We start from the raw sequence: 15,782 nt of genomic DNA on the forward strand, positions 1-15,782 counted from the left end.
AAAGCAAACATTATTCAAACAGCACTGATTGTCAAGACACCAATGAAGGACCATCTGTCCCAGGAATTCCTGCCATTAATTTAAATAACTTTCCTGCTGAAAATCTCAAAAATAAGGTTTGAAATGTTAAAATGGATGTTTTGCAGTTTTTTCCTGTATTTGAAACAAAAGCTTACAAACGCTTACTAAACTGTAGAGTGAGAAACAGAGAACATTCTTAGCATTTTCCGTAGCAAAGACTTTACAGGCAGAAGGCCCGAGTCTGAAGGAGACTTGCGTTTTACTTTAAGCATGCAAGCAGCTCACATTATTTGAATCGGTATCTGCTTAAACATACACAAGTCTTTGCCACGTTCAGTACAAAAGGTGGAAATAAATGCCCACAAAATTCTGCTTCACCTTTTTAATACGCCAGAAACAACACCTGCTGAACTACTCCCCTATATAGAATGGTCTGTGAAATGCTTTTTTAAAAAAAACAAAGTTAATAGAATTACTTTTATGGAAGGCTTCCTTTGTAACTTAAGTCAGAAGGGAAAAGGAGCAAGAACTACTTATATTTTGATCATTTAAATGTTTGAATACTCCTTATAAGTAATAAACTGTCTTACTGCAAGTCTAATTGCATAAATGCTCCATGTGCCCAGCTCCCATGTGAACAATGGAAACTGCACACACAGCGGGCAAGATCTGCACAGTTTTAGGAAAGGACAGAACGTGAAAATGGACATTAGTTTGACAACTAAATGAACCAACCAGCTTTGTTTAGTTTAAGCTAGACAATAAAGAGAGTAACTTTGGAAAGTGAATATACAATTGAAATGCATCATGAAAATCCTAAGTATGTCTTAATGCTTGCTAAGAAATAAACTAACTGCAATCTCCCTCTTATTTAATTACCACTCTAACAGAAATGTCATTGTTTCATTGAACAGAGGACACAGTCTTTGTTTAACTAACGTTTTGGTTTCATGTTATCATTATGGCAATATGAGTATTGATTTTTTAAACAGCATCCATTGCATCCTATTCTGTGTGCTACAGTTCAATGATAAAGGGCAACCGGTTCTTCTCCCCATTAGCCACTGAAGACTTAGAAATACCAATCTCTTACCAAGTTTCACAAAATAAAACTTTACAAAAAAGTCTCTCAGAAGGCTGAAAGAGAATGAGTACGTATTGGAAACAGGGACTGTAGTTATTTATTTATTCGTTCTGTTTTAACAGACATTATACGTTCAATTAACTATTCACTGGCAGACTTCTACACGTCAAATGAGAAAAGGTAAAGGGAGTAATGTAAAAGCCAGAAAATTCATGGAATATATTTGTTGGTTCTGAACAGGAAATACTAAATTCAGGCTGGGTTTAGAAAAAGGTGCAAAGCTCTGAAATTCATGAGGATTCACCTGCTTAAGCGAGGCTTAGTTTGGGCTAAGAAATGAAAACTAGGAAGCTCTGGATTAGCAAATGAATGAAAAGCTTTAACATACAGAATGGTATGAATACATGGCTACACAGCTGTACATATATACATACACTACACACTTTCTATACACTGTACATAATATATTCAGACAGGTATAAACATATACATTCATACACACATACATACAACTATGTACATATGCATTAGCTGCTCGAGTGAGTTCCCGAATTGAACATGCAGAAATGCACAATGGTGGGAGGCACAAAATAAAGATGTGTAAAAATTTATCAAACCCTTTAAAAAGAAGGAAGACAGGCATGAATTTAACAATAAGAAGCCATTGTCAAAGCATTTGTGTAACTCAGAGGATAAAACAGGCTGTGGGAATTACGGAACCTTATGACAGTATTATCCGTGATGAACTTAGCATGACTTCACAACAAAAAGCTCAGTAATAAGGTAATTCCAGGGTTTGATGTTTTCCAAGTCTAATATATTTAGACTTAAAGCATTTAAACTTTACAAAGAATTTTACTTTAACTTGCAACCTCAGTATAAATAATGTTCTAATTTTTTTTGCACAAATACTTTCCCATATAATGTTGATAACATTGATTACAGCAGAAGTAGGGTTGTAGCATTATCTAACAAGAGGGGTTACGGCATTTTTCATCAAACAATAAGCCTGAACTTAGTTCAGGAGAATCTACTATTAAAATGACTCAGCAACTTCAGAATTAAAAGGTGCAAAAAGTAAATGTTTTCATTTTCTCCCCTTTTGCCATGTCCTCTTGGTAATTTTTCATGTAAAGCTGTTTTTTAAACTAATTTTCTGTCATTCAAGATCCAGTGGATGCTGGCAGTTTGTCCTTCCTCTGCCCCTTACTCTCCTCTACATGGTGAACATGGCCTTATTTTGTTGATTCTCCCTCGACACATGGAGGCATTAGGGCTGTGGATGTTGTGTGCTGCTCTCACAGCAGACCCATGTTTGTCATCAGAGCCAACCACGGCAGCAGGTGCCCTGTTGTATGGCAAGTGTGGCAAACGACTGGGACAGATGGGAACCTACTTCTTGTCTGCCTGGTATTTCTGCTTTTTCTCTTACGGGCAAGAGTAGATGAAAAGAACCAACCTACCCTGCTTTTGTACTCTAAAGAGTAACCGAAGGAGAGGACAGGGATTTCAGATAGAAACCCAACATTTCAATTTATCTTTTTTTTTCTTTTCAGGGTGGTATCATCCTGTAGGTGTTTGCTGGTGCACCTGTGTGTCTGATTGACCTACCAGTTCTACTGCTCACACGCCCAATTCAAACAGGGCCCCGACGGGTGCCGTTACTGTACAAAGCTTCTCTGATCACTGCTTCTGTGGCAGCACCCTCAGCCCAATCATTTCCAGTTACGTTTTCCCAGCTAAACTGTATTCCTGATACCATTGCTACTCATACTATTTGGTACTTTTTAAAATTATCCCTTAGTAATTAAACAGCCGGTAATCAGGGAAGAATCCTAACTACCCTCTTAATTTTACTGGGCAGGAAAACATACTGACATCTTCAGCATCTTGGATGAAATTATTCAGGAATCTGTGAAAGTCCTTGTGTACTATACACAACAATGAAAACACTGAAATGTTTTACAGTCTCTGCCAAAGAAGAAACAAGAGTCAGGAAACTGGTTTCACCTGGAAGCTTCAGCCCCGACTTGTTTTCCCTGTCACACCTCAGAATATGCCCTTAGCCAAAGGGTACTGTAACGGTAATGCAGAGCCCTCCATATTCAGCACAGAAATCTTGAGTCAGTGCTATTCACTGGAGGCATTGTGGCCACCCCGAGGGCCAAGTGCTTCACAAGATGGTAAAAAGAGACCTGGTAAATGATACCAAGTAATCAGTGGTGACCAACAATAGTTTGTTGCCTCAGAGTGCTCCGAAAACTAAGCCTCCTTACTAATCTAGCATTTTAAGGCAGCTAAAACAAAGGCTTGTATGATCTCTTTGAAGAATCTCTCCTTGGAGATTATTTTTTCCTCTTCTACGAGTTTCACACACGAGTAACTCCACTGGTACAAAAAGCATTGTATCTAATTTACAAGCAATGTAAATAGGCAGAGAAAGATGACTTTTGCACATGGTCTTAGTTCTGTGTCTTTTTAGTCCAATGTAAGTAAATCAAGGGAAGAAAAGTAGTATACGTCCTTGCCCTTGTCACAAATGCAATAAAAATCATTATTACAAAGCTAACCCAGAATGCTCCTACACAGTTATTGATCATTGTTCTTTCTATCTACAAGATTCAAATCCAGTTGCTTCTCAAAAGAGTTGGAAAACAAATGAAGCACATGGAGAATGGACATTATTGCCTCATTATCACTCCCTGCATGCCCTAGTTTCAGTCAGCACAGAATTCTAACATTTGTCTGAATTAATTTATTACCAATATACACATGTACTCAAGTTCAGATAGATCTATTCAGATAGTTTATCACTATATTTCTACTGCAGTAAAATATTTTCATTTCAAGAGCAGAAGAAACAGGACTTCAAAAATTCTGGACAGAGTGAATTTTAGGCACTAAGTAGAGCTTCAGTGAGATGTCACTTTTCTTAGAATAATTTTCAGACTGTGATGCTTTGACTCCTACTTCTGTAAACACAAGTTTGGCATTGAAATTTGGCCTTTATGAAAACAAGCTATTTCCATACTTAAAATCAATAAATAGTTTTTCAGTAATTGTTACAGTAATAAAAAACTCTCCTGTTCCATACTCATAAGCAAAAGTCTGCACTTGCAAAAAAGAAACAAAAGTAATGTAAAAGTGAAGCTAGTAAAGCATCTTCAGTTACAGGCAGGGGGCATGGAACAAACCTCACAAATGACAAGAACTACATCAGCCTTGTAGTATTTTCTGCAGATATTTTAAAACTTGCTTGAGTCTGCAGCTGTACTGTGTACGTTGTTCTACCTTCACTATGTTAGAGTGGCCTGAAAACCCAGTCACCAGAAGAGGCTGAAAATAACGTCAAAGGTTAACATAGAGCAAGAACAACTTTGAGAGACCCATTTTCCTTAGACATGTCTTTTTCTATTGCTACCAAGCAACACCTAAACTGTTGGCAGAAAGAATCCCTTCATCAGTTCTGTGCCTCTTGAACATCTACCTTCTATTGATGGACATACAAGGAAAAGATTTCTTTGAATGAGCTAAAATAGCTTCACTGCTAGATTACACCTAGAACACTGACAGATTTGCAGCTTCACTGCTTGATACTATACACCAGAGGGTCGTACTGCCATTGAGAGGGACCTCAACAGGCCGGGGAAATGGGCCGAAAGGAACCTCAGGAAGTTCAAAAAGGGGAAACACAAAGTCCTACCCCTGTAGAGGAACAACCCCTGGCACCAATATATGCTGGGGGCCACCCAGCTGGAAAGCAGCTTGGCAGAAAAGGACCTGGGGGTCCTGGTGGACACCAAGTTGACCATGAGCCAGCAACGCCCCCTTGCCACAATGAAGGCTAATGGTATCCTGGCCTGCATTAGGCAAAGCGTTGCCAGCAGGTCGAGGGACGGGATCCTTTCCCTCTACTCGGCACTGGCGAGGCCACACCTGGAGTGCCGTGTCCAGCCTGGGCTCCCCAGTACAAGAGACACACGGACATACTGGAGGGAGTCCGACGGAAGACCACAAGGATGATGAAGGGACTGGAGCACCTCACAGCTGAGGAGAGGCTGAGAGAGCTGGGACTGTCCAGCCTGGAGAAGAGAAGGCTCGGGGGGATCTCATCAATGTGTATAAATACCTGAAGGGAGGGTACAAAGCAGATGCAGCCAGGCTCTTCTCAGCGGTGCCCAGTGACAGGACCAGAGGCAGTGGGCACAAACTGACACACAGGAGGTTCCCTCAAACATCACAAAACACTTTTTCACTGTGAGGGTGACCGAGCACTGGTACAGGTTGCCCAGGGAGGCTGCGGAGTCTCCATCCTTGGGGATATTCAGAAGTTGCCTGGACACGGTCCTGGGCAGCTGGCTCTAGGTGGCCCTGCCTGAGCAGGGGGTTGGACCAGATCACCTCCACAGGTCCCTCCAACCTCAACCAGTCCGTGATTCGAAATTTAGCACAAAGAAGCCCTACTGCACTGGAGAGGATTGTTTCTAGTTTTATACGGAAGTGTTGTAAGTGATTCTTTTCAGTGTCTCTCCATCATATGCAAAATCAGTGGCTCATTTTTATGACAGCCCTTGAGCAGCATGTGAGAAAGAAGTGTTAGGTTGGTTATTCACCACATCTATCTTATTATTTATACCTAATATTCAAATACGCAAAACATTTTAGATTCTGAGTATTTCTTAAGCTCTAGGATCTACCATCTGCCATCCAAATTTCTACAATCCAAACTATTAGTCTTGGAATCAAAATAGCATATAGTTAGAGGAAGTACTTTTTGTTAAGGACTAAATTAGCTTGGTTCTGACTAATGAAAGCCAGCAAATCATGCTGATGCTGCTACACAAAGAGAGACTTTATAGCTTTTAGGTGGTAATATCAGAATCTCAAGTATGGAACTACTCCATTTCATCTATTAAGTGCATGCACAAGAAATAAAACCTAGATATGGATTGCATTGTTGTTACTTCATTTACACAAATTAATATTTTATCCCTAAAGTCCAGGGAACTATTTGCAGAGTAAGTGACTACCACAGATTGATCAAGGATAGCATTATGTGGCCTTGCATTTGTAGAGAGTGTAGTTTATTTGTAAACAGAGCTGCATGGTATTTAACATTTTGATTTACAAATGTAATACAATGCATACATTTTAAGTTTTATTTCATGCGATCCTTCTGTTTCCAAAAAAACTGTAGTGGCTTTATTTTGTTTCCTGAACTGTTATGCTCACAGCACAAGTAAGACAAATTAGGAAAACAAATTTTTGCACAGAAAATGGGCCCCTTTTACTTGGAAAACTGGAAGTTGAAATTATGTTTGTCATGAAGAAGCCAGTTGATGGGTATTCCAATTTGGGAAAAAAGATTCCAATGGCTAGTTTTTGTGCTAAGGAATATTTCATTTGTCATTAACAATGCTTACTTATCTGCTTAAATCATTTTTACAAAACACTGAAAGCAAATTAAACTGCATAATCTTTTTTGCAGAGAAAAATATCACAATAGTTCAATGCATACTGCTTTTAGAACAACAATGACATAACCCAATAAAATTTTAAATTTTAACAAAAATGGCCACAACTCTTTCCAAGGTATCTATTTCTTCTGATGTTGTTAATATCACAATTAATTTTTAAGTTGTATACCCTTAAAACAGGGACTTTGCATCGGAAGTGCTGACACAAGCTGACACAATCACACAAGAAGTTACACTGCAATAAAACAGCTAGGACAAAATTCTGCATTCCAGTTGACTTAATATTCAGAGTGCAGACCTTCCATCACATTAAAAATATGACAATTTCATTTGCTATAGCAAAAGCTGAGATAAACGAAAGTGCAATATTACAAATCTCTGTATGTATATTGGACTTTTTGTAACACCCTTTTGAGAAAAGATTCTGAATGCTGTAACAATGGTAACTGTAGAAGACTTTAATGCACCCAGAAGCTAAAATTAAATAGCCTTATGTGTCACAATGAGTGCTACAAACGTAAGCCTCCTAATGAGAATGAAGTATACCAGGTCAAGACTTTTTTTTACATCAGAAGCCTCACCTAGAGCTGCTTAAGGTCTTTTGGCTACAATTCAGACCCTTAAAAGACACAAACACCAGCCTGGTTGGTGTTTCTAAATAAATGTCAATAACTGAAGAAAAACAAAAGTGCTGCACTTATCATTAGATTTTTGTTACATAAAAATACACAAGTAGAAAATGCCTCTTCCATACATATAATTAAAATAATTGATGCATTTAATGAGCCAGGATCAGACAAAGGTATTAATTGCCATGACCTTTTTTTAAACTTTGATTGTTTAAAATATTTAATCTCAATAATAATAAATTATACTAAAATGAAAGCAATGCTAGCAGCTAATGGCCAATACTAGAAAACATGTTGATGGCTCATCACTCTAGACAATTAAAAAGTAGATAAATTTGTAAGTCCATGGTATATCAGTCATTAACTGCAATTGTACATGACTGAATGCAAATCCTAACTGTATTTCAGTTTCAAACCAAGTCATAGGAAAGTTGAGAGTACTGCAAAATTGAGAGTGCTCTGTCAGGGAAGGGGGCGGAGAAATAAAGTAAGAGAGCTTTGTAATATACTCTTGCTGACAGCCAGACGTTCTACACATTTCAGTTTTTAAATTGTATCTCTGGCTGGATGATGAGGGTGTTTAGGAGTACAGAGAGAAGGAGTAAATTTGGAAATACAAAGAGCATCACACAACTTTACTTTAAAATGACTGTTCTTCCAGTTAATGACTGATTTTCCCCACCATTAAAAGGATCCCTATTAGGGTAACATTTGTCATGACTGTGTTGGTCTGAACAGAAAATTTAAGGAACCTGAATATTTCATCATTACTCTGGCAAGAAACAAATCTTTTCTCCTAGTTTGGGTAATTCCTGTAGCACGTAATAGTCACTATGACTACATCGTACTGTGAATTACAACTGCACTAATTTAACAGTATAGTTTCATATAACATGGATATCTAATTTAAGAATCCACATTAGCATTTCATGCATAACATAAGAGCAAGTGACTTTTTGTAGAATAAATGATTGTCTCCTGTGGCATTCTACATTTTCACAGAAATCACTAGCATTTTGACTAAGGACATATGCAATTTTTTTCATTTTCCGTACTCATAAGCAGGATGTTGATGACGTTGTTGCTTTGACAAGAAGTGCTTACAAAGTGCTAGCATTATACCCTGGCATTTATTAGATATTAATTCCAAGGATATTTTTAAATATATACATACTGTTCTTTTTACTTTTAAAGTAATTTTATTACTAATCTCTGATATTATAAAACTCTATTTTTACCCACTGATAATTTCTAAATACAAAGCATGTGAAAAGTATGTTCAGTAATCTATAGCCTTTTAAATGAAAGGCACCAAAAATACTCCTTGTGGCAGAAAAGGTCCTATAGCAGGTCTTTTGATAGCTGCTTAAATTTTGTCAATGTCAGCAAACAGACAAGGAGAAATCTGACAGGAAACTGGTAACAAGTTGGAAATATTTGTACATACCAAAATGCTATTCTTTTAACTTCATAATTGTATGTTTTTACGAAAATTACTTCAATCCATCAAATTGTGTTGTTCCCACTACGCAGACGTGCCAGTTATTTGACCGTTATATTCTGCTGTTTCCATTTTGAGAATGTAGGGGATTATGCTGTCAATGGGAACATTTCCAATGAGACCAGTAAAAAACAGTTCCTCGGTAATGCTAGAGCTCATCAGCCTAAGTGCTGGCAGGCGAACTAGAATCCGGGCTAGCCTGAAAAAGAAGTTCAGTGGATTATAAATACATATAATGCCAGTTCAAAATACTTTGTGGCTAAAGAGCTGGATCTGCTTTTATTATTACCATAACTCATGAATGGGAGTAGAGAGGCAATTAAAGCTAATTGAGCTACCATAAAAAAGAATGGTTACTTTTCTATCCTGCAAGTGAAATGAAAAGCCACCATCTATCTTTGTGGTTTTCCAATGAAAAGGACATATTAATGCCCTTTGTAGACACAATGTGTACGTACAAACACACAATTCTCCTGGTCTGCTTTTGAAATTCCCGGCTCTGGAAGTGCTTCATAGTTCAGGACAATGCTGAGACTAATAATATTCATACTGACTAGTGAGAACGTTTGCACAATTTTAAGAGTAAAATGCTTAATTAAAATTTAAACCATAAACAGCATAGTCCTCAGTTGCCTAGCAACTTAATGACAAACCAGATAGCAAGAATGGAACTGGGTATGTATAAAAGGAAGAGAATCTGCTTCTGATGAGGAAAGGAATTTGGAGGGATGCAATGTTACTCATATATATTGCCAAATGCTGTGGGGTTTTATGTACCAGGATGTTAAGAGACATCCAGTATAATGAAGTGATCAGATTGAATTTCTGGACTTTCAATGCATTTGAAATTTAGGACAGTGATGAAAGCATATCTGCTGTGTTTATATGGCAGGTGTATATCACAAATGCCAAAATAAATAAATTTCCTGAACCAGAGCCATGTAATAGCATACCTTAGGCAGCACTGAACACAGGCCTCTGGAAAATGCTTGAATATCTATGGAGAAAATACATAAGGTCCATTCTGCTAATATACCACGTGTTGTAAACTTTAGGGGAAAATTGCAGGAAGATCCAAGCTATGCTGCTGTTTTTGTGAAAATTGTAACACTTGTGCTTCTATCTCAATTTGTGCCAGCATTCAGTTGCTCAGAAGTAATCAGATTTGTACTCTAAACTTATCTATGGGTGAGCATGGGGATATAGACAACATCAATTAAAATACAGGACTTTGGGAAATGTAACTCCAATTTTCTTCCTTGAGCCACTGTTAAGAGAAGTAAAGTATATGGAACAAATTCTGTATTTCTTTTTATGAAGGATATCCAGCTCTCACGCATCAAACCAGCATAACTGAATTGTACACAGAAGAAAAATGTGGGATTTGAGGGTATTTCTGAAGTAGAGAATCCCATTTTCACTGCACCTAACTGGGAATCCTGATGCCCCTTCTGTTGCCCCACACAATGTTAACTCTGTAAGATCAATGCAGAAACCAGTTGCTGAGATTGGAGAAGTGCTCTCTTTTACAGGCTTTTTTGTTTGTTTGTTTGTTTGTTTCTTTAAAGTTACACTACCCTCAGACCTTGCTTAAATGTATGAGATTGCATGCTTCTTCACATGGGGATACTTTTCACAGTGAAATAAGAGTATGTTCTAGGATATATTGCTAGACAGAAGTTAGAATCTTCCTTGTAGTGCAGAGAATCATTGTGTTGATGAAATATAAAATAGTTTTGATTGAGATTATTAGAAAATAGGGTAATTATTTCTAGCAAGTAAGAAAAAGGAACAGTCGAGAGGTGAAAAAAGTTAGATACTTTCAAGGTAAGTCCTTGGAAATTTTAAAAAAAAGCAAAAGGAGAAAAGTAGGACAGAAGCTTAAGAGCTGGTTACTGTTCCCCACATGTAATCCTTATTGTTCCAAGGTTTACAAACTGTCAGTTTCAATACTTTTCTGGATATGTAACTTGACAAGCATTTAAAGGATGATAATCACCTTTTATTATCTCAAAGCCTCTTTGACAACTAATTTGAAAAACGAGGCAGTTTGAATTAAAGAAGTCTGAGGCAGTTATTCTTGAGACTTTTAATAAAGCAAGTCTGTTTACTTTTCTAAACATGGTAATGAGACTCTCAAAAAAAAAAAAAAAAAGAACAACCTAAAACCCAAAGTTCTCAAGTTTAATTTACATGGAAGAAGCTAGACAGCTATTCTTGCTTCTGCCTATCTTTAAACAAACCTGCTTGCTTTTATGAACAAGGTTCTAGTTCTTTCTCATTCATAGTCAAAAAAGAACAGATGTCAAAAAGGAAATTTTTACATCAATGATGTTATTTTGTACTTTTGCCAGCTACGGCCCACAACATTACTTTGGGTACTATAGACAATAAATACCTATAAGTATCTTCTGGATAGGTTTTTTGTACATAGTCCTGCAATTCCATCTGTGCCTTCTCCTGGAATTTTTCTATTTGGGTTGAACTGGTCAGACCAGGGTGATCTAAAGAAACAAAACATTTCTGTATGTCGATTGTTTCCCTATACATTGTGAAATATATGTAGTTAGAAGATTCTCGCATTTAATTTCATTTAAATATTTCTCTTGTATTGTGATGTTTAACATGTTAGCTGTATAAAAGAAACCACTCAATTGAACATTTGCTTCCTTGCTTCAGAATTAGGTTGCTCACTCTTCTCTCTACAGCTGTGATTATCCACAAGAAAGTGGAAAAAGATTAAGCCTGTAGGTATGTCCAGGCAATGACACTCCTAGTTTATGTTTCTAACCTTGTTTTTTTAAATGCGTTTGTCTGTGATTTCGACTAACTGTGCTGACTGAGCAGTATCTAGGGTTGTTTTCTTGACAGATCAATTTCTTGACCTTCCCAAGTCTGTCTCATGTTTTAATTCCAGCTGGCTCAGCTCCTCAGACAGTTACATGATCAGAAAAAACCAGAAAATACCACATATTTGACTATGCCCAAATATCTTCAGTGTTGTGTTCCAACTGCTCTTCCCTTGAAATGGGACAGAGCTAGGTTGAGTTTGGAGAGTTTCTTGCTCCTCCAACTTGAATAAAAACCCTAATAAACCTAAGCCTAATAGTACAATCCGAAAAAAAAATTCAAAAGCAAATTTCAGGACAGCAATATCTTCTAATTAAAGTAAGTTTTATTACAAAGAGAAAAATAATATCAATACAAAAAAAACCTTAAAACCCCCTGATAACAAGATAGTCCTTTTCTTTGTATTTTGTTAAATTCAAAGTGGTAAACACCTTTGAATTAAAGTAAATAATTTACATTTTTGAGGAAGAGTTTCCCTTTCACTCAGCCCGTCAGCAGTTTTAAATTAACCTTTCTGTGTCCTAGCAACATTTCTCCACTTTGCTGAAGAGACTGTCACTTCCCATTTCTTTAATGTCCTTACCTTATCATTCCAGAAAATCTCAAGTGTCTTCTTTGAGTAAATCCTTGTATCTCATAAACATTGTTGATCATGCTTTAGTTGTCTGCTGTCGTTCTTTTGTTAACAAATGGAAGACAGCCTGTTTACATTTAGTTTTGGAGATTTTGTGGACGTTCCATATAAAATACAGTGGTATTTCTGCTCATATTTCAGCGATCCCTCTTACGAGTGTACTAAAAATATTAAAATTGAAGCCAATTTCTTTTTGTCACTGTGAGAATGTATTTCCTCTAATCCTTCGTGCCATTTACTTCACTAATATTGCTAGTACACATCCCAGGTAACTTATTACTCATAGATTTTCAGCTGAAAATAATTGAGAGTCTCGTCTTCTAAGGTGGGTGTACAGGAAATACCTGATATATAAGAACTGTAAATAACATGGATATGTTGCTCCAAAGTTATTTTTAAAACACATATTGTTTGTGAAAAATCATTATGGAACAATCATTTTATCTGCAGCTGAACACATCAGTCTCATCTCAAGACATTAGTCTCATTAAAAAAAAAGGCTAAAACATTAACATATGCATGCTTATTATTTAAAAAGCTACGGCTACTAAATTCCTTACCAGGGCTAAAGAGGACTATAGCTTTAAGGTACGCATATTCATATCCATCAATATCAAGCTTGGCCATGCTGTTACAGAACTCCTGAAGTTTCCAGATGTGTTCCATGACTTGCTTTATTCTGTCTCCAGAAAGCTTATCTACAAAAAGATACTGCTTAGTATTTCATGTGAGGTCAAGTACATCCGATATATTAACCAACATCCTTTTGTAAAACAAGAAGTGACATTTTAAAGTCTTTTGTGTCATTTGCTATCTTAAAACCACTTAACATATAAGGATGGCCTGAATGATTATGGAAGATTTATAAAGCTGAGTGAGACACAGGGCTAGCAAACAGAATGTTAACTCTTTTGCATGATTTTGCCAGTACAGCATAATCTGCAACGCCAGTCTTACTCCAGTGATGCACTGTTCTGAGCAGAGACTCACAAATTACGGTGAAATATTCTACAAATGGCTAGAGTGATTCTGGGAATGAACAGAAACACAAAACAAATGCTATCATGCAATCCTCATTTTAAATTCAAACACTATTGAGTTAGCTTTTCCAGAACTGAATGCAAGAGCAGTAATGACAGTGCTACTTTTTCCTCTATCTGTACTTTTAGAAGTGAATTTTTCATTTACTGTGGTAAATAGTCTTTTTTTTTTTTTCCTTCTGATGGCGTAAATTCATGCAAATACATGTACACGATTCTTCCATCATTTGAAACATCACGTTCCTTATGTTGGCTTCATATTCTTTCTTAAAATGTTGGTTTAAAAAACAAAAAAAATCTTACATTATTTGTGGACAAGTTACAATTGAGTGGTATTGGCTGCTTGGCTAGGGAGGGAGAGATTTCTATTTTGGTAAATATACCTTCTCTCTGCACATCTGCAGGCCAGTCAAAGAATGGAAACCTTAGCGATTATGTTAAGACAAATCTTGAATATATAATTACTATTATCAAACTTTAGCAATAAGTCAGTTCACAAGGGATAAAACTTTTTCTTGAGAAACACATTACAATAATTTTATTCCAGTCATTATCTCTGATGCTAGTATTTAATATCATTATAACTTAAATATTTTACCTTTGTACAGCTAATAGTGTATACGACTGCTTAGACCCATGTGCCTTAAAGTGAATCTTTGATGTAATTTATGATTATTTTACATATTTTCTGAAACCGCAATAAAAAGATTGAACAGAAGAAACATTTTTTGCACGATGTCTTGAAATAAGAATGAAAGCATAATCTACATTTCTAAAATACATGAACTGTGATACAAGTTTTTAGTTATTCACGATGGATCAAGATAGACATGATGTAATGTTTTTATTTCTATGTTAAGTGGGAAACAATGGTGCAGAAATACTCAGGAAAAGTGAACTTGAATTCCAGAGTTTCCAAATAGCCTCATCACTAATATGGTTCCTAGATAAAGTTCTGAAATGTCTTCACTTTGTTTTGAATTTTAGATTTATAACACACAATATAATATGGTAACTTTGCAGAATAGATTAAAAAAACCCCAAATGATCAACAAATCACAATAAACCAGATCACCCTCTTTTCTTGGCCAGTCTCAGGTAACATAGTATGACTGGAAGTACAGACTGTAGAATAATTTTTTGAGACATGGGAACAGAACTGGAGGCAGCTTAAGGCTGTAACAGCCCCACCGCTTACTCCTCCACAAACTCATTGCCTGGGGTGTAGATAGAATAGACAGCTCTACTTATTCTGACAGAGATAAAATCAAAAGCCTAACTCTGTGCAGAATATACAATGTGCATGTTTCCCTGTTGGTCTTTTAAACTCTTGCCCCTCTCTCTCTGCAGGAAAGGAGCATTAGTTTGTTGTATTTTGAGGGCTGCCCAGGCTCTCTTAAATTACAAGAAAAAAAGAAAAACAAAAAAACAAACTACATTAATTATTAAAGCATACTATCCACTTAAGAATCAAATTTGTCTACTTTATCATAATGAAACTAATGAAGTAGATGAAAACAACTGTACTTTACTAGGACGGAAGAATATTAAACATTTTTTCAGATTATCTACTTTTGTACATTTTATAGCTCTACAATCAAGTTTTACTCTCCTCAGTAAAAGCCTATTTTCCAATTTTTGCTGTGTGCCCAATAATGGCACCACAAAAACATCAAATAGGTACGAAATAGTATTCTGTAACTACTTTTAACTCACATTTAAATTTAAGCTAGCTTTCATGTAATATGCTGTGTTTGCAGAGTTTAAAGCTGCTAGTATTGGTTTTTTTCCTCTTATTAAAAATGGAATGTTATTCTCACACTAATCAATCATATTGATTGGAAGCACCCTGAAAGAAAAGAATGAAAAAAAAAAAGCAGCCATAACAGATTATCATCCATTCTAGATACAGTAATTATTATCAACAGGCCAACACTGAATTAAAAAAATAAAATTACATAAATCTTCTTAAGAGTGTCAAGAAAATAGGTTGTTCAGTGCTTCAGAGGGTACTTCAAAATACATTAATCATTACTGCATTATAGCAGTATCCAAAACCATTATACTTGCAAGAATATTCTTGTTGTGATACTTGGCAAATGCTATAGTTTTACATTGCAAAGAGGAGAAGGAAAGTTCTGGAAGGAAAAAATTCTGGTGTGGTTTGGAAGAAGATATTATTATTCTAAGAGGAAAAAAAAAATTACATCTGGATAGGAGGAAAGCTCTGTGAGCACACCCAACTTTAGGATATACTTGTCTTTCTCTGTACTCCCAGTCAGATGTAGAAGACAGGGAATACATCCTCCAGCTTTATCCCCATTTTTTCTATGGACACTTATATCCCACAGAGATCTCTGAGGTCAGTGCAACAAAAGTTGTAGATCACCAGAGGAAAGGTAATTATGCAAGAGAAGACTCCTCCTTCCCCTGGTTCCTGGGGAGTAATTCTGGCACCGATTAGGAAACACCTCTCAAGTAACGTTATACAAATGTCCCGGCAGTGTTGACAGGACTGAACACATATAAGAAGCACACACCAAAAA

General features: G+C 36.4%; 1 protein-coding gene across 5 annotated transcripts in view; it reads right to left on the bottom strand.

Annotated features, from left to right (window-relative positions):
• Positions 1-5,509: 5,509 nt before the first annotated feature.
• Positions 5,510-15,782, bottom strand: part of NR2C2 (nuclear receptor subfamily 2 group C member 2) — a 41,525-nt gene continuing 31,252 nt past the window's right edge. For 3 of the 5 annotated variants that reach the window (XM_075713795.1, XM_075713794.1, XM_075713797.1), the window contains exons 13-15: positions 12,757-12,894; positions 11,111-11,216; positions 5,510-8,911 (exon numbers count right to left, since the gene is read on the bottom strand). In XM_075713795.1, the coding sequence (XP_075569910.1) occupies positions 8,737-8,911; positions 11,111-11,216; positions 12,757-12,894 (419 nt within the window). In that variant the 3' untranslated portion in view covers positions 5,510-8,736. Of the gene's footprint in view, positions 8,912-11,110; positions 11,217-12,136; positions 12,239-12,272; positions 12,358-12,756; positions 12,895-15,782 lie in introns of those variants that run through there. The other 2 variants (XM_075713798.1, XM_075713799.1) reach the window with 2 other exon arrangements.

The sequence above is a fragment of the Pelecanus crispus genome, chromosome 7 (genome assembly GCF_030463565.1).
Source record: "Pelecanus crispus isolate bPelCri1 chromosome 7, bPelCri1.pri, whole genome shotgun sequence".
NCBI classification, from domain to species: domain Eukaryota; kingdom Metazoa; phylum Chordata; class Aves; order Pelecaniformes; family Pelecanidae; genus Pelecanus; species Pelecanus crispus.